General features: G+C 31.1%; 1 protein-coding gene across 1 annotated transcript; it reads left to right on the top strand.

Moving 5' to 3' along the window:
• Window positions 1-5558: 5558 nt before the first annotated feature.
• Window positions 5559-21094, top strand: LOC138330709 (myosin heavy chain, clone 203-like). The gene is made up of 10 exons (XM_069278244.1): window positions 5559-5567; window positions 6521-6741; window positions 7008-7053; window positions 7674-7712; window positions 9691-9795; window positions 10436-10519; window positions 12047-12237; window positions 13591-13699; window positions 17293-17481; window positions 18680-21094. The coding sequence occupies exons 1-10, from the start codon at window positions 5559-5561 to the stop codon at window positions 18740-18742; spliced, it is 1056 nt and encodes a 351-aa protein (XP_069134345.1). The 3' UTR covers window positions 18743-21094.
• The last annotated feature ends 196 nt before the right edge of the window (window positions 21095-21290 follow it).

The raw sequence follows: 21290 nt of genomic DNA on the forward strand, positions 1-21290 counted from the left end.
AGAGATGACACAGGTTAAAGATGACACAGGTAAAACATAGAGATGACACAGGTAAAAATACATATAGATGACACAGGTAAAATACATATAGATGACACAGGTAAAATACATATAGATGACACAGGTAAAATACATATAGATGGACACAGGTAAAATACATAGAGATGACACAGGTAAAAATATATATATAGATGACACAGGGTAAAAATACATATAGATGACACAGGTAAAAATTTTACATATAGGTGACACAGGTAAAATACATATAGATGACACAGGTAAAATACATATAGATGACACAGGTAAAATACATATAGAGATGACACAGGTAAAATACATATAATAATGACACAGGTAAAATACATATAGATGGCACACAGGTAAAATACATAGAGATGACACAGGTAAAATACATATAGATGACACAGGTAAATAATATAGATGACAGTACAACAGTAAGAATACAGGTAAAACAAAAAATACAAGGTAAAAATATAGATGACACAGGTAAAAATACATATAGATGACACAGGTAAAATACATATAGATGACACAGGTAAAATATATATAGATGGACACAGGTAAAATACATATAGATGACACAGGTAAAATACATATAGATGACACAGGTAAAAAACATATAGATGACACAGGTAAAATACATATAGAAACACAGGTAAAATACATATAGATGACACAGGTAAAATACATATAGATGACACAGGTAAAATACATATAGATGACACAGGTAAAATACATATAGATGACACAGGTAAAAATACATATAGATACACAGGGTAATACATAGAGATGACACAAAATACATAGAGATGACACAGGTAAAATACATATAGATCACACATAGATGACAATAAAATAGATGAGAACAGGTAAAATACATATAGATAACACAGGTAAAACATAAGACAAGGTAAAATACATAAAGATGACACAGGTAAAATACATACATATAGATGACACAGGTAAAATACATATAGATGACACAGGTAAAATACATATAGATGACACAGGTAAAATACATATAGATGACACAGGTAAAATACATATAGATGACACAGGTAAAATACATATAGATGACACAGGTAAAATACATATAGATGACACAGGTAAAATACATAAGATGACACAGGTAAATCAACATATAGATTGACACAGGTAAAATACATATAGATGACACAGGTAAAATACATATAGATGACACAGGTAAAATACATATAGATGACACAGGTAAAATACATATAGATGACACAGGTAAAATACATAAGATAACACAGGTAAAATACATATAGATGACACAGGTAAAATACATATAGATGACACAGGTAAAATACATATAGATTGACACAGGTAAAAATACATATAGATGACACCAGGTAAAATACATAATAGATGACACAGGTAAAATACATATAGATGACACAGGTAAAATACATATAGATACACAGGTAAAATACATATAGATGACACAGGTAAAATACATATAGATGACACAGGTAAAATACATATAGATGACACAGGTAAAACACATATAGATGACACAGGTAAAATACATATAGATACACAGGTAAAATACATATAGATGACACAGGTTAAAACATACATATAGATGACACAGGTAAAATACATATAGAATGACACAGGTAAAATACATATAAGATGACACAGGTAAAATACATATAGATGACACAGGTAAAATACATATAGATGACACAGGTAAAATACATATAGATGACACAGGTAAAATACATATAGATGACACAGGTAAAATACATATAGATGACACAGGTAAAATACATATAGATGACACAGGTAAAATACATATAGATGACACAGGTAAAAATACATATATAGATGACACAGGTAAAATACATATAGACACAGGTAAAATACATAAGATGACACAGGTAAAATACATATAGATTACACAGGTAAAATACATATAGATGACACACAGGTAAAATACATATAGATGACACAGGTAAAATACATATAGATGACACAGGTAAAATACATATAGATGACACAGGTAAAATACATATAGATAACACAGGTAAAATACATAAAGATGACACAGGTAAAATACATATAGATGACACAGGTAAAATACATATAGATAACACAGGTAAAATACATATAGATGACACACAGGTAAAATACATATAGATGACACAGGTAAAATACATATAGATGACACAGGTAAAATACATATAGATGACACAGGTAAAATACATATAGATAACACAGGTAAAATACATATAGATGACACAGGTAAAATACATATAGATGACACAGGTAAAATACAATATACAGTAATACATATAGAAGACACAGGTAAAACACATATAGATGACACAGGTAAAATACATATAGATGACACAGGTAAAAAATACATATAGATGACACAGGTAAAATACATATAGATGACACAGGTAAAATACATATAGATGACACAGGTAAAATACATATAGATGACACAGGTAAAATACATATAGATGACACAGGTAAAATACATATAGATACACAGGTAAAATACATATAGATGACACAGGTAAAATACATATAGATGACACAGGTAAAATACATATATAGATGACACAGGTAAAATACATATAGATGACACAGGTAAAAATACATATAGATGACACAGGTAAAATACATATAGATGACACAGGTAAAATACATATAGATGACACAGGTAAAAATACATATAGATGACACAGGTAAAATACATATAGATGACACAGGTAAAATACATATAGATGACACAGGTAAAATACATATAGATAGATGACACAGGTAAAATACATATAGATGACACAGGTAAAATACATATAGATGACACAGGTAAAATACATATAGATGACACAGGTAAAAACATAAGATGACACAGGTAAAATACATATAGATGACACAGGTAAAATACATATAGATGACACAGGTAAAATACATATAGATGACACAGGTAAAATACATATAGATGACACAGGTAAAATACATATAGATGACACAGGTAAAATACATATAGATGACACAGGTAAAATACATATAGATGACACAGGTAAAATACATATAGATGACACAGGTAAAATACATAAGATGACACAGGTAAAATACATATAGATGACACAGGTAAAATACATAGAGATGACACAGGTAAAATACATATAGATGACACAGGTAAAATACATATAGATGACACAGGTAAAATACATATAGATGACACAGGTAAAATACATATAGATGACACAGGTAAAAATACATATAGATGACACAGGTAAAATACATATAGATGACACAGGTAAAATACATATAGATGACACAGGTAAAATACATATAGATGACACAGGTAAAATACATATAGATGACACAGGTAAAATACATATAGATGACACAGGTAAAATACATAAAGATGACACAGGTAAAATACATATAGATGACACAGGTAAATCACATATAGATGACACAGGTAAAATACATATAGATGACACAGGTAAAATACATATAGATGACACAGGTAAAATACATATAGATGACACAGGTAAAATACATATAGATGACACAGGTAAAATACATAAAAAATACATATAGATGACACAGGTAAAATACATATAGATGACACAGGTAAAATACATATAGATAACACAGGTAAAATACATATAGATGACACAGGTAAAATACATATAGATGACACAGGTAAAATACATATAGATAACACAGGTAAAATACATATAGATGACACAGGTAAAATACATATAGATAACACAGGTAAAAAACATATAGATGACACAGGTAAAATACATAAAGATGACACAGGTAAAATACATATAGATGACACAGGTAAAATACATATAGATGACACAGGTAAAATACATAAAGATGACACAGGTAAAATACATAAAGATGACACAGGTAAAATACATAAAAAATACATATAGATGACACAGGTAAAATACATATAGATGACACAGGTAAAATACATATAGATTACACAGGTAAAATACATATAGATGACACAGGTAAAATACATATAGATGACACAGGTAAAATACATATAGATGACACAGGTAAAATACATATAGATGACACAGGTAAAATACATATAGATGACACAGGTAAAATACATATAGATGACACAGGTAAAATACATATAGATGACACAGGTAAAATACATATAGATGACACAGGTAAAATACATATAGATGACACAGGTAAAATACATATAGATGACACAGGTAAAATACATATAGATGACACAGGTAAAATACATATAGATAACACAGGTAAAATACATATAGATAACACAGGTAAAATACATATAGATGACACAGGTAAAAACATATAGATGACACAGGTAAAATACATATAGATGACACAGGTAAAATACATATAGATGACACAGGTAAAACACATAAGATGACACAGGTAAAATACATATAGATGACACAGGTAAAATACATATAGATGACACAGGTAAAATACATATAGATGACACAGGTAAAATACATATAGATGACACAGGTAAAATACATATAGATGACACAGGTAAAATACATATAGATGACACAGGTAAAATACATATAGATGACACAGGTAAAATACATATAGATGACACAGGTAAAATACATATAGATGACACAGGTAAAATACATATAGATGACACAGGTAAAATACATATAGATGACACAGGTAAAATACATATAGATGACACAGGTAAAATACATATAGATGACACAGGTAAAATACATAGAGATGACACAGGTAAAATACATATAGATGACACAGGTAAAATACATATAGATGACACAGGTAAAATACATAGAGATGACACAGGTAAAATACATATAGATGACACAGGTAAAATACATATAGATGACACAGGTAAAATACATATAGATGACACAGGTAAAATACATATAGATGACACAGGTAAAATACATATAGATGACACAGGTAAAATACATATAGATGACACAGGTAAAATACATATAGATAAATATACATAGATTACACAGGTAAAATACATATAGATGACACAGGTAAAATACATATAGAAGACTTAGGTAAAATACATAAAGATGACACAGGTAAAACACATATAGATGACACAGGTAAAATACATAAAGATTACACAGGTAAAATACATAAAGATGACACAGGTAAAATACATAAAGATTACACAGGTAAAATACATATAGATGACACAGGTAAAATACATATAGATGACACAGGTAAAATACATAGAGATGACACAGGTAAAATACATATAGATGACACAGGTAAAATACATATAGATGACACAGGTAAAATACATAGAGATGACACAGGTAAAATACACATATAGATGACACAGGTAAAATACATATAGATGACACAGGTAAAATACATAAATGACACAGGTAAAATACATATAGATGACACAGGTAAAATACATAAGATGACACAGGTAAAATACACAAATCATATAGATGACACAGGTAAAATACATAAAGATGACACAGGTAAAATACATATAGATGACACAGGTAAAATACATAAAGATGACACAGGTAAAATACATATAGATAGGACACAGGTTAAAAAAATATACATAAGATGACACAGGTAAAATACATAAGATGACACAGGTAAATACATAATAGATGACACAGGTAAATAATAGATGACACAGGTAAAATACATAAGATGACACAGGTAAAATACATATAGATGACACAGGTAAAATACATAAAACGACACAGGTAAAATAGATTATAAACAAGACAATATGTTTATCATTAAAGAGCTGATACATGTCAAGATGCTACAAGTTAGAAAATGTTAAACTCATTTGAAAAAAATACTGTATATTTGCTTTTATTCAGGGAGATTGAATTTCACTCTATTTGCTGTAAATGTATTTTCTGTAAACAAAATATAGTTGTGAATAAATAAATGAAAGAATTACAAGTAAGTTTACCTGTATATTGCTTATATCACTTAGAAATTGACAAATGGGGAATTATTTCTTCCTGCAACTGTACAACTATATTGCTGTTATGAGATATTCTAGGAGTAAATTGATATGATGTTAACAACTGACCTCCAGAATCTGTTTTATTTTGACAATTGCTTAGTGACATTACAATACTAATTTATCTCCCCTTTTGTGAAATGTTAAGACTGACATAGCATTGGAACCAAAAATAAAGATTGATGTATTGTTAGCTTAACTATATGTGGGTCTATTCTTATCAATTATACCCCAGTCAACACTAGCCACAATACTCTGTATAATACAGAGTTTTTGACATCATTATTTTGTGAACAAAATTCATGTTGATTTCTCTGAAAAGTATGACGTTGCCCTTGCAAACAGATGATGTCACAATCATTACCTACCCACTAGGTAATTAACTCTGTAATTTACAAAACTTGGATAAAGATAACTTTTCCTGAGCTTGATCCCTAGCAGAGGCAGTGATTGATATTATATAATATATCCTCTGTTACAATTTTTTAGGATTATCAACGGGAAATTGACAAACTGACGGACATTGTAAAGGACCAGGAGGAAGAGTTACGGAAGCTGAAGTCGGAGCGCATCCAGTGGATACACCACGATAGACAGAACTCCACAGTCCTAGATAGGATGGAACGAACCATTGTTAACGAGGTCAACGAGGAATGCCGAAAAACTTCCAACATCTTGGGTGTCGGTCCAAGAAAAGTTAACTTAGCAAAGTGAGTTAAAGCTGTAGCTTAAGTGCTGGTTCATGAAAGATTTACTTAGTAAAGTAGCTAAGTTAGTTAAGTTGTAGCTAAGGTGTTGGTCCATGAAAATTTCACTTAGCAAATACATGTATTGTCATAGCTAATGTATAAACTTCAATTGTAATAAATTTTGTAGCTATAAGGATGTATACATGTAATATATATGTATATTTACTTTTGAAAATACATGTATCAGTAAAATAATGTAAATAACTCCACCTTTGTATTTATTTTAGTTTCCAAGGTGACAGCCAAGTGAGAACCCCAACAACATCCGCCTTGGTAAGTTATACACTGGCCTAGCAATACATTGTTATAAATGCCAAATATAATAGTTAGGTTTGCACAAGTGTTTGATCAGAAATCAAATCATTTCACTTTCCTTCCATCAATAGCAATATTTATACCTTTTTGGTAATCAAATATCTCAGATATGAATGAATTGCCTCCCTTGAAAATGGTTATGTATCTTTCTTTGACTTGCAGCATTTCATTATTTACCTCCCTTGGCATAATTCCTCTCTGTTGCGTTTTCCTACAAAATAACTATAAACAACTCTAAACTTGACACCATTATCATTTGTCTGTTACACATCTGCACCTTGGTCTATCCTGGTATCTGATTATTTTTTAATTTGATGAGAAGACTGTGTTATACACTCATAGTATTCTAATCATTATTTAAGAACCTGCCAATATATTTAAAAGGGGTTGTAATAGCTAGTTATAGTATTGCCAAAACTGCATTTAAGGTAAAATTGGATTCTTGTTAATTAGAATGAAACAATTGATATGTTTCGGATGAGCAGTGTTTATTGTACTAAAAAGCTAGTACATTCAGTGTTAATGTATGAAGAGTGTGGTCGATACAGAGAGTGAGGGTTTGGTGTTTTCTGTACCAGGTCCAGCACGAAGGATGGTATAACAATGGCTATACAGAGGTTTGTCTGTACAAATCTACTCACAGGACTTCAAAACCACCACACCAAACTCTGTCTCCCGTTGTCTGGAAAATGGATTTTGTTAAAGAATTAAAGAAATAATCTGTAGACATTATGACATTTAACCTTTCTGCCTTGATCAATTTTAAATCTTCAGTTTGACTAGGTCAATTTAAACTTCAAGGTCATCACATTTGACCTTCAAATCAGTATCTGATCTCAGTATATTTTGTGTATTACATTAAATAATTTAAGGTTAAAAAATGTTCTGTATTGAACACAATTTGTTTCGTATTGAACACAATTTGTTTCAATGAAATTGATATTCCAATATAGACTTTGATAGTAGTGCAGGAACTTGTGTTTACTTGTTAAGAACAAGAACATTTTCTGTCACCTTATAAGAACAAAGCCAATTTTTAGAGGACTTCAGATGAAGTGTGGTGGTTTTTACTGTCCTGATACCTGTTTCTGTGTCGCTTCGTCTTTAGTGATGTTATAAACCGTCCTGTATAGCGCTCAGTACTGTATTAATATGTCTATAAGTTTACATCAGTGTTTCACTTTGTATCAGAAGACAGAATGAAGCATGCTGTTGATCAAGTATTCATATTCAAATGTTGCATATCAGAAATCAAAATAGCATGCTGTTTTTTAAGTCAGCCAATTGAAGTTGTGTCTTGAGATGATTTTTAGCAGAGCTGGTCAAAATTTATTTAAAGTGCATGACATTTCTTCTGTATTTACATTAGATAATGATTTCCAAAGATGCTACTGATTTTTTTCCCTTTCATTTGTATCGCTAAAATGCATGAGAGACCATAACAGATATAGAAAAGAAACACAACAGATTTGTTCAGACAATTTAGAGATAGAGAAACCATGATGTTTTCTATGTACGGGTCGGCGTCTCTTTCTAACAGTGATGTTTTCATGCAGGTGGAGGTTATAACATGGTACAGATTTCTCAAATAACAAAATTGAAATATTATTAAAATATGCTTGCAATTCTAATAAAAATTTCATAGTATTGCATTAGTATTCGACATGATGTAAAGAATTACAAATAATTTCTCTAATTTATTCAAAAGAGAGAAAAAAGAAAGTGTTATATTGACAAGATTTAAACATGAAAATGGGACATCATTATTACCATCTTTTGATAATGTTAATATTGAAACTGTTAGTTTTGAGAAATCATGACCAAATATATAAGACTGTTGTTCTATTATTTTATTGTAGAAATTTCATCTATTGCATTCATTCTTTTCAATATATAACTAATAATTGATTTCAGATTCTCCATGGAAACAGTGTTTAACTGTCTCTGTAGGAATATTGCTAGAATTAGGTTCAAGACGAGAGAACAAATCCTTGATTGTATCTGATCTGTTGAGGATGTAACTCTATCATCAAACATCTGTCATGTTTTAACGTCACCAAAGATAAATTATAAATTACTATTAAGTTTTTGAATAAGAGTGCTTTGAAAATCTTGCTGTTATCTATTGAAGAAAAAGAAAATAATTTCAAAATAACATGATTATAATTTTAACTTATTGCTTTTCTGTACTAAGAAAAAATCTGTGAAAGAAAAAAACACCATTTATAAAATGGGACTTGAAACTTTCAAACTGTATCTGTTAATTGCAGCAACAATTCAAGAAAACGAAAATCCATAAACTTCAAATCCATTTGATATAAAACAGATGTATCATATCACTATAATGCTTCGTTGATTTTAGACTCATACATTTATTATAAATTAATTGTTGTTATTTAACTTTGTAAATATAACAACTAATTTCATGGATTTAGATTGTCAAACTAATCTAATCATGTTTTCATGTCATGTTTTTGAATACTAGTCATAATTTCATGTGTTGATTTCATAATTTTGTGTGAAGATCTCATACTTTTATGTGATGATGTCATGGATTTGTGTGCTGATGTCATAGCTTTACGTGTTGTGTGACAGGCTAACCTACGGGCATGTAATGAGGAACTACGTAACCTTGTACAAGAATTGAAACAAGAACTAAAACGCCAAAAATCCTCCATATTGAGGACAGATCGGGAGAAGGTAGGATTAACCATTGCTGACAGTCTCTGTTAATTACACAGAGTTATCTGCCCTTGTTAATTACATAGAGTTATCTGCCCTTGCTATTAGGAATCTATTGTGAATCAGATTAAATGTTTGATGAATTTGTGAGAAAGTAATTTTCTCACTTGTATTTATGACATAAAGTAATGTATGATATAGTTCCAAAGGGTAGATAACTCTGTTAATTAAATGACTCAATGCTTTTTTCTAACAAATTTTAATCAGGTATCATTGAGAAATGTTTGTTTTTATGTTAATTTAACTTTGGAAGATTCTAAATTTTTATGACAGTTTCATAGAAAAATCTGACAAGCATGCATCATATTTAACCAAATGTTAAAATGTAACTCATAAAAAAAAAATTCTTCTTAAAAATGTTTTACAGTGATTTTAATCTTCACAAGTCATTGTGTATATCATTTCATTAATAACATAGTTATTTTGATATGTAACATTTTCCTAAAACATGCATGAAAACTTTTACATTATCAACAATTGCATGACATATGATTGTATGTCTGAACATGATTTGTTTAAATCTGAATGGAGTTACATCAGTGGGTGAAATATACAAAAGTTTTGTCCATTGTACATTTACTGTGTTGTTATGTTTCAGGAGGAAATGGTTCAGAAAATAAAGGAGGAATTAGAAAAAGAGAAAAACATGGAGCTGGAAAGACTAAAGGCCAAACTAGCAAAGGTATGCTTAAAATAATGATAGAGAGAAAGGAGAAAGCTAGGGCTTTACTCAGATCATATAGAAATATTTTAAATTGTTTTGTATATTTGTATATTTTCAAGATATTTGTTCATAGTTTTATCCTAATGTAACCTTGTAATACTGAGATAGAGATAATGGTAAATATATGTTCAGTTTACTTTCAGTATATTTGTTCATCAGTTGTAATGGTGAATTTAGACATTGACTACTGAGTATGTATATCTGTAATTCCTGCAGGGATCTCAGAATGAGCTACGTGAAACATTTATTCACAACATGCCCAACAACGATTTGGCAGCCACCATGTAAGACCCGAGGCTTTTGTAAAACAATTGGATTTTTGTCTGACTAATTACCTCCCTTTACCTGCTAGAGAGAGCATGCTTTAATTAACCCTTAATGCTAGCTAGACTACAGTAGAACCTGTCTTATCTGACATCTGTCCTGACAGAAATTTCTATGAAAAATGGAATCCGACCAGATATAGATCTAGAGGAAATTGAAAGAGTGGTCAAAAAATGTATTCATATTGCCATAAATGCACTTTGCAAAGTATCGAAACAAGATTAATTGATTTTAGATAATTCATCAAACTAGTGGGATTGGCCCTTCCCCTGAGCACCTAGGTTTATACCACTAGTTTGTAGTCTACCCACAAAGAATTCTAAACATAGACTAACTGTGGAAGCAAATCTCTTTTCCTTTGGAGCAAGACATCTGTGAACCAATAAAGATTGGTCATTACTACTTTCAGTTAGTTTGAATGTTTCACACACAAAGTTCACTTAAAATTTGAATAGACCAAACAAATAGTTTTGAATATGGGATAATTCAGTGTTATGAAAATAAGAATCCACTCATAGATCCGTACCAAACACACATGTAAGGTTTTAGGGTCTGAATAACATTTTTATTCCTTTAGCTATATGTAGTAAACTAGACGCTAATTATACTTAATGTTTACTAATACCATTTTAATTGATGATTACTGACGGTTAATTTGTTTTTGTGTGTAAATCAACTTGTACTTATCATGTCAAGCCTTCCATAATTGCCCCAAGAAAACCTATTTTGAAGAACAAGAAAAAAATCTATTGATGTTTTAATGATGATGTTATTAGTTGATTTAGAAAATCAGCTGAATATTGTTGTTGTCAAAGTTAAATTATCATTTCAAATTTTAGATTTTAATCATCATAATTATATGATGATACAGGCAAATAGCCTTGGTTCATTGATTTAAAAAGAGATAAATGAACTTCAAAAGCTGTAACATCAGTTAAGGACAAAAACTGCTCTACAGGACAAACATTATACAGATCTGGTCGTGGATGATCTTACAGTATAGTGCTTGACATCATAAAACCAGTTGGATTTAAGGTCTGATTTTACTGTGTTTTGGATTGCTATTGCATCAGTGTTTTGCTAATTGCTAATTAATTAGGAGCATGTTTTTCCAATAACTAATTAATAAAGAGTATGATTTGCCAATTACTAATTAATTAGGAGCATGCTTTGGAGACTAACAGATTGAACAAGACGTACATGGAAAGAGACAGAAATCATTTACGTTCTCTACGCAAAAAGGACGAGGAACTTAGTACTCTGAGGAAAAACTTTGATACATGGAAGTCACAAACCGACGCCTTATTTAACATACGGGAAGAAAACGAAAAGTTGGAAAATGACAATGAAATGTAAACATTGAGTGTTATAGGTGAACGGCACTGTTTTGGTGTGATGTTGTGGCACTTTAATCAAAACTCATTTTGTCATAAATATTGTCACTTCTTTCAATGATTAATAAATGATTATATATAGTATAATATATGTAACGTATTACACCACAAATAAGACCCCTAATCCAGAGAAGAAATTAAGGTCAAACGTGGTGGGGGATCTTATTTGCAGACAACCCCCTTGACAACATCGATACTAAAAAGATTATATACTGGGTATACAGCATATGTATCCTAAAAGAAACCTTCTAAGAAATTTCGTCGAATCAACTCCATTTAAAAAATGGTATTGATTATCATACGAAATAATAAGTGAAAGAAGGCTATGTATTTATATCAAGTAGTAAGGTTGACATATTGTAACCATATTAACATATTATGTTGATCCTATATAAAAATTCAGCAATGAAGATATGTGACATCTGCTTTATGACTGGCTGAATGATAATGTAATGAAATAGCAGCAATCAGTTTTACAATTATGATTTAAGTTTAATCATCTGTAGTTTCTGCTTGTTTTCTTCTCTGTATATACTCCTTAATCACGCGCTCAAACCTGGGTTGATTAGTTGAACAAAATTATTTTTTCTAAATAAATGTAATCTTACAATCATAATTCAGAAAAAAACAGATGCCATAAACTTTATCATTAATATAATTACAACAATTTGGAGGGATTTCATTTTGATTAATGGAAGAATGCAGGTTTGAACGTGTGATATCCTTATGGTTATATTGGCTCAATCAGTGATGCACGATCTGATCACCTCCGTCTGTCTCTCTATTTATCTCTCCCTTTTAATATATCGCTCTCTGTCTCACAGTACAAATATGGTATATACCTGTAGTTTTTGTAAGGAGCTGTGTAGAATCTGTCACTATGCCTATAGTATCTGTATTGCTATTGTATGTAACTGTGTTTGTGAATAAGATGTTAAAAACGGGTAAGAACAATATTCATTCAAATATTGTAATTGTAACTTAGCGTAATGGTGGTTAACATAAAACTAAGGACTTAATCTAGTGGAGCACTTACTTTACAAACTTCATTTAAATGTTGCTGATGTTCAAAAAGTTTTAAAAGCTAGCCCCCTTTTAATTACATTTGCCTTCAGATATTTTGTCATGATTGACATGGTATAAATCTGAAGTTGAATATCATCAGATTCCAGCTTTTTAAGTATTTACTCTGTGTAAATCAGTTGGTTTAATTCCCTACTTCAGGTATTTTCCTATTGTATTTGATTTTCATATTACATGTGTAGGAGGTGTCTAACATATATGAACTTAATGTTTTGTTTATTTTATCAGGCAATACAGCAAACCCCCAAAAGTTCCCCAGTATGAGTTTAAACCCCGCAGTGATCTCCAACAGCAGGAAGTGGACAGATTGGAGCGAGAAATTAAACGACTAGCAATGGTATGTCAGAGTTATGTCCCTTAGTTACCATGGTACATTCTAAATGGGTGGTTCACTGTGGTATTGTTTTATCATTTAAGTTATCATTATTCCTCTTTAGGGTTTTCTATATTGCTGTTTTTTGTTAGTTTTTTGTTTTGCGTATACTCCACATTTTTTTTTTAGAGAATTCTAAAATAGACATGATCTGAAACATACTGTGCATGTTTTACCAAAATTTAGGCATATTAGGAAGTTAGGCATACCTATAGCTTTTAAATCTAAATTTGATTTTGAAATACATTTATGTATGATAAATACAAATAATTGTTGGTGATATTCTTATTATTGTATTTTTTTTTTAATTATTTAAAAAAGTAATTTTGTCCCATTCAAATTTGGAGAAAGCAAACCTTCTGTTATAAATGTATATAAGAATATTCACTGAATAACTACATATACCTATCAATAACTTTGGCACAGCTATGATATAGTCATTTGTAAATAGCTATAATGATAAAATACACTGATCCTTTAGTTTACATGCTTGTGTAATGTACAAGGACTATATATATATAAATTGTATTAGTGTTTTATTCAATATTGTGTATATGTGTGGTTTTACTCTGCTTCTTATTTTGTATAACATTCACAAGTGTGCTAATATTGTCTGCATATTAACTTTTTTTCCATCATATTTTCTAGTATATTTGGATTGGAAGTATAAAAGCACAATGCACATCAAATCAATCTAGATATGATTGTTTGGGAGAAATATGTGTAGCATGAAAATAATTTGGTAAAATGTTGATATTTCTTCACAAAATTAAAATTACATGTATACTGGGAGTGGCCAAATTAATTCACATACATCCTAAATTAGTGGATGATGATTTTCAACTTTCAAAATCCTCATATTTGGAACTTCCAAATCTTTGCTTAGACTCATGCAAAACAGCAAAGTATGAAACAAGATTTATCTTTAGGCTATTTTACGAAAAAAAAACAAATCCAGTTTTACTCTCAGACTTGAAATGCCAAATCAGTTTATCACATTTGCTTTAAATCTAATTGTAAATTTAAATAGAAGTTGATAGAAAAGTTACTTAACATTTACAAAACTACTAAGCCTAAAGTTTATTATATAAATAACAAATAACCTCTTCTGTGGTCAAATATTCATTCTTATACTACATATATATACATATATATATACATATATTATACTTATACTATATATATATACTACATATATTATACTTATATTTACTATATAACTCATTTAGCATTGTACACAGACATTACCTGAGCAATCATATATATATGTTAATTAAATAACATAAAGTTGATTACAGACATGTAGCTGAGCACACTTATGGATGAGCATGTTTTCTTCTGTCTGCATGACCTATATTAATGTTTTCTTTCCTTCTCTCTCTCTTCTTTCTCTGAGTGTAGCACCAAAAGCGCCTGCTGGGTCAGACGCCCACTAACCGCCAGTCTAACGACGATATTAACGCATCCAAAATGATCGAACACCTGCAGTCACAGGTGGCTCAGCTTAACGCAGAGAATAGATCACTGCGTGGAGACCGCCTAGCATCATCGTATTCTGTGCCTGATCTCAACAACCCCTCGTATTATCAACAGGGGGTCAGAGTAAGTACGATGGGGGTCGAAATAAGTACCTGGGGGTCAGGACGCCCACTAACCGCCAGTCTAACGACGATATTAATGCATCCAAAATGATCGAACACCTGCAGTCACAGGTGGCTCAGCTTAACGCAGAGAATAGATCACTGCGTGGAGACCGCCTAGCATCATCGTATTCTGTGCCTGATCTCAACAACCCCTCGTATTATCAACAGGGGGTCAGAGTAAGTACAATGGGGGTCGAAATAAGTACGCTGGGGGTCAAGGTTAGTACACTGGGGGTCAGGGTAAGTACACTGGGGGGTCAGAGTAAGTACACTGGGGGTCAGGGTAAGTACACTGGGGGTCAGAGTAAGTACACTGGGGGTCAGAGTAAGTACACTGGGGGTCAGGGTTAGTACACTGGGGGTCAGAGTAAGTACACTGGGGGTCAGTTAGTACACTGGGGGTCAGTGTAAGTACACTGGGGGTCAGGGTAAGTACACTGGAGGTCAGAGTAAGTACACTGGGGTCAGGGTAAGTACATTGGGGATCAGGGTAAATACACTGGGGTCAGGGTAAGTAAATTGGGGATTAGGTTACCCGTAAGTTCACTGAAGGTCCTTCAGTTCTGGAGTGTGTTTGTGGTGTAGGTGTGTATAGGTTGGTGTTTTGTTGTGTGTATTTTTCATTCACATTTTCATTTAATATTCATTTGTGTCCTCTAAGCTTGATTTTGTCAGCTTTACAGCACTCACAATTAATCCACACGTCACACATCCTGTTGAGATACCCACAAGAGAAATTTACAAAGCATGCAGGACATAGTTCTTCTAAATCTAGTTGTGTGTGAAAAAATAATACAATTGTATGTCATTTCAAACTGTAACAATGCTGATTTTTTGTGTACAATTGTAAGTGTAGAATTTGCATTAGGTATGGCAAACTCATTTATGTCTGTGATGATGGTGAGCTGTAAATAATTAAGCTTCATCTCCCCTTAATTGTATGTTATTCCCCCTTTTGTTGTGTGTTATTGGGTATTATATCATCCTCTTGGTGTATGAAGTGAGGGATTATCTCCCCTTGAGTTTGTTCAGGAGCCATCTTCTCCTAATTAAGCATTAGTTGCTTGCAGCTGGATGGTATCGTATTTTACAGTAGTTTGAGATTATCTCCCCATGGATATGTGATGTTTCTGTCTGATGGTTGTATGTAGATTAGAATTATCTACCCTTGGTATTGTGTAATGTTGGATTGCCTCCCCTTACTGTGTAGTTTAAGATCATGATAAGGACTGCTCTATATAATTATCTAATATTATTTACCAGTGTGCATATCGTGTCCTAATGGAGTTACCTGTGTATATATTGTATAACTCATTAACTTTAAAGCCTAATTTTGATTAAACTGAAATATGTTTCCACAACTAATAGATAACCAGTATGTATATTCCCAGTGTAAGCATGTATAGCTTGTAGTTACCATGGTTGTATTGGCTTATACTTTTGTAATGCTTTCAGTGTATCATTGGGTTTTGTATGCTGCAAGATGTTTCCTGCATAATTGTGATATTTCTTTTGAGATATTGATTGCTAATATAATAAAATAATTAACTCATATGAGTAAAGCAAACCAACCAATACTATCTAGAGAATCAAGTGGATTTATCTTCTAGTAAAACTTTAAAAGGTATAATTGTAAGTGCAATACAATATTACAAGATTTATATATATATATGGTAGTTAAGTTAAGAAATGTTTAACCTCTAACAGTATGTAAGGACCTGCTACTTATGAACATAATGTAGACAGAATTTTTAGGATCAAGATTAAGTATTAGCTGTTTTTGTTTACCTCTCTAAAGCTATCACCTGCTGATTACAGACTTCATTTTGGTCTCAATAGCTACATTGTAGGTTCCATTTTGTTATTATATAATACAAAAAAGTTATAGTATAATATTGACTTATTTGTCTACAGACAATGGGCCGGTCTCCCTCCCCCACACCTCACCAGGAACGTATGATCAACCTCCTGGCTCACCGCACCAAGGCAGCAGCGATGGAGTCGGACATGGCCGCCGAACAGCAGGAGAGGAGTCGCAATATCATGTCACAGAAAATGGGCGACATGACAAAACTACAGAATACACTCACAAACCAAGCCAAGGTTAGTCTTAACTATTGCACTATAAAATGTTATTTATTCATTTCAATAACAATTGCAAAATACATCAAAACAACATATTAGTTTATGTTTAATGAACAAATTTGAAGCATATGCAAGAGTTCCAGCGAGAAAATCTTAAGTACCCTGGAAAAACCTATATTGTTGGGAAGGTCATCTTGTATCTGTTCACATCCAATAACTCTAGTTAAATCAATTGTATATGTGAGTAAAGTAAAAATAAAGATTAAAAAAAAAACTAACCAAGCTGCTCATGGTTTTCTGATAGATTATGCTTGCTAAGCAAGTCAGTTTTAGTTTAGAAATGACACTCATTGAAAGGGACATGAACCTAAATAAACCATGTAAATTTGCTTAAAATACATATTTAAGACGTGTCAGATACCTTACTAAGTAATATATATCAGTTATTGTGCAAATGTGTCAAATAAAATAAAAACGTAAACAATGCACCACTTAAATGAACGTAAACAAAATGGTGGGTCGAAAACGTGGGTGAAGTCGATAGAAAACGGATTACGACAAGAGTCAGTACGTGCACGATTTGGAAAGTAGGTGAATATAAATGGATCGCTGCAATGCAAAAGACAGGAGTAACTTCCCACTTAATACTTGCGTGATGTATATATGTGCAATTGGGTCAAGAACTTCCCTTCATAGTGCCCTGTCTCGTTTGACTTCTGACTTATCATTCGTATGCTAAACCCAAATTGTTTTATTACGGATATTAACAAATATGGCTTATACTTCTTATGTCAACTATCATAAATTAAAAATTATCTTAAAATGTGGAAAACTAATATACACATGTACCTTGTCATGTCAGCAAGTTTGTTGTTGATTATAACTTCGCTTTCGACCAACTTTCGTTTTGTGTTCCAAAAATAGAATATGACTGTCTATTTTTATCATTTTTCGGGTAGGTATTCCCCACGTTTTCCTGTCGTTTTAGATAACCAATCATTGTAATAAAATATTCAATAAACATCTGAAAACCATATCTAAGCATTCAGAACAACTTATTTTAGGTTCATGTCCTTTAACTAAAAGCAAGTTACCGCTGTTCTAAGATAACTGAAGTTCATATACATGTATGACATCAATTACGGCAAGACTAGCTCTTGTATCATGTATATTTATGATTTGATCATTTAATCGCTGTTTTTTTTTTACATTTCAGGACCTTATACAACTAAGTAGGGCCTACTCAAACCTCAACACAAACTACCCGGCAGCACGGTAGCAACGATGACAGTTGGGTACTGGTTACCAACGATTTGTTGTGTGTATAGTGAACAGGATTCAGATTTTGAGGATTATACAGTGGACTTCCATAGATGTATGGATCATTCCTGAAATCATCTCCTTAAGACAAATAACTTGATTTGAAAGAAACAAACTGGACATTATAGAAATGTTCATAATGTCCTAATGGAATTTATCTAAGGAGGTTGATCAGTTGAACTTTTGGGTTTTGTATAACCACAAACTAAGCCAGTACAAGTTCCTAGTTCTATAAAATTCAATTACCTATTGAATATGGACATTGATCCTTAAATCATTCTATTTATAGTATCTATCATGTTAAAATGTTCTATTAATGAAATCATAATCAATGAAATGTTATAATGGTTGGATTAGGACATGTATTGACAAATACTTTCAGAAGTATATATGTGTTGTGGTATATAAAACTGTGTGTTATGTACGAGATAAGGAATTTATATCAGAATTGGATGAAAAAGTGTCTGAGTGTGAATGTGGATATTTTTCAGGGGAGATAACTACGGAAGTGCTATCAAGTATGGTAGTTTCTGATACTATATTTAATCATATCATTCCAAGAATTAGTTATTAGTAGAGAATTTGAAATATATATTAATTTGAAATATATACTCTTTTTAAAGCGTTTTTCTTCCCTTCAATTGATTTTTCCCGGGTATTTCAATGAAAATACAGAACTGCCCTTAGTCATTGTAACTGTGATACCATACTCATACTATACATAAAGTTAATGTATGTACATGCTGGAAAGAAGATCTGATAGAAATACAGATATATGAATATGTAATATTGTCTAATACAGATATCCATATATGGAAAAAGTCAGTTCATTAATAAAACTTTTATTTGATATATTGTGTGGATGAAAAGTATTGTATTGGTAAACAAGTGTTACCATGGAGATTAATATTTAATCCTATTATCTATAAGGTAGAAATTTCTTTGCATATTTTGTCCAAGGAAAGTATTTCTTGCTGTGATTTATTTTGTCTGTGATAATAAATTCCTATATAAACAACATTAAGTTGATAGTGAATTACAACCTTTGCATGTACATGTATTTTAGATTTAAAACAACTTGTAATATAAATGCCGTCCATTCCATATATTAGATAGTTAGCTGAAGTTATAAGTATATTTATACATCCATATTTTTAAACAAATATACGTGATTATAAAATGAGATACTTAGTTCAGCTTGAAGATCAAGTTCTTTTTATAAAATTTCTATATTTACATGTACAAAGTTTATGAGTATTTACATATATGTATACCTGTAGATTTTCTGTCCTTACCCTATCTTTTTGTGCTATATTTTTATTTCTACATATCTCTGTCCTTTAACATTGTTTATTTTATACCATTTTTTCTGTATACATACAATGTCTATTGTATTGTATGGCCATAATTAAATTTGGCTTAAATTACCGACGGACCAAATCAAATCTACAAAATTTAATTTAATAGTTTACGATATTTGGAGTTATTAGTTTTACACTCAGAGGAAATTGTAGACATTTTATTTTTACATCTTCAAAATATGAATTTTTATCCCAAAAATTCAAATCCATAAAAAAAATATCATGGTATTAAAAGCTTCAGGCATGATTATCTCCCTTGTTGAGTTAATTAATATATGTAGAAATGTACATGAAAGGGTGCTTGATGATAGATCAGAATAAAGATATGGAAAACATTCTTGGCTCATGATTACCAATTACTAAAATTGCAAAAACAAAAAACAAAAACAAAACAAAATAAAATAAAATGAAAATTAAACAAAATTTGTTTACAGATCGAACTTGTTGAATAAAACACAACTGAAGATGTAACATACATACAGATTAACACCAAATTTAATTGTGTTCAATGTTTGACATCTTGTAATTGATATTTATGGTTTTATCTGTAAAAAATGATTCTTGTAAAAATTAAAGAACAACTGTATCAACAAGTATTTGTAATACAGTCAATCCTGTCTAGTAAGACCACCCAAGGAACAAAGGGAAAATAAAGTCATTAAAATGGTCTATATACACAGGTCAAATTAACAACCTCAAAAAGTGGTCTTAATAAGCAGGTGGTTTTTATACACAGGTAGTCGCTAAGACAGGTTTGACTGTATGCGGAAATATGATTCTAAATGTTTATCTAAGTGTGATGTAAGGTGTATGTGTGATAGAATGGATGGTAACAAATATTTAAACAATCAAACATATACTTTATGATAAACTCGAGGCATATATTATACTAGGAATATTTATTTTATTTCATAAATAGAAAAATCAATAAATTCATTTTTTTAATGAAATATGTGTTGGTTGTTTTCACAAACTAAGGTTGGAGAAGTAGAAAGAAGAAGAAGATGAATAACAAAGACTTTGTACATGATTATATTATGACCCCTGAAATTATGTCCAACGTAGATTACAACCATGAACTGGGAGGAACACTTTCTTTTTCCATCTTAATGTGCACTTGGAGACTAAATCCCAATTAAAACAAAG

The sequence above is a fragment of the Argopecten irradians genome, chromosome 9, assembly GCF_041381155.1.
Source record: "Argopecten irradians isolate NY chromosome 9, Ai_NY, whole genome shotgun sequence".
Taxonomy (NCBI): Eukaryota; Metazoa; Mollusca; class Bivalvia; order Pectinida; family Pectinidae; genus Argopecten; species Argopecten irradians.

Coding starts and splice junctions, on each gene's coding strand:
- LOC138330709 (XM_069278244.1), top strand. Junction 12,238..13,590: donor TTGGAAAATGACAATGAAAT/GTAAACATTGAG, acceptor TTATTTTATCAG/GCAATACAGCAAACCCCCAA. Junction 13,700..17,292: donor AAATTAAACGACTAGCAATG/GTATGTCAGAGT, acceptor ATTTGTCTACAG/ACAATGGGCCGGTCTCCCTC.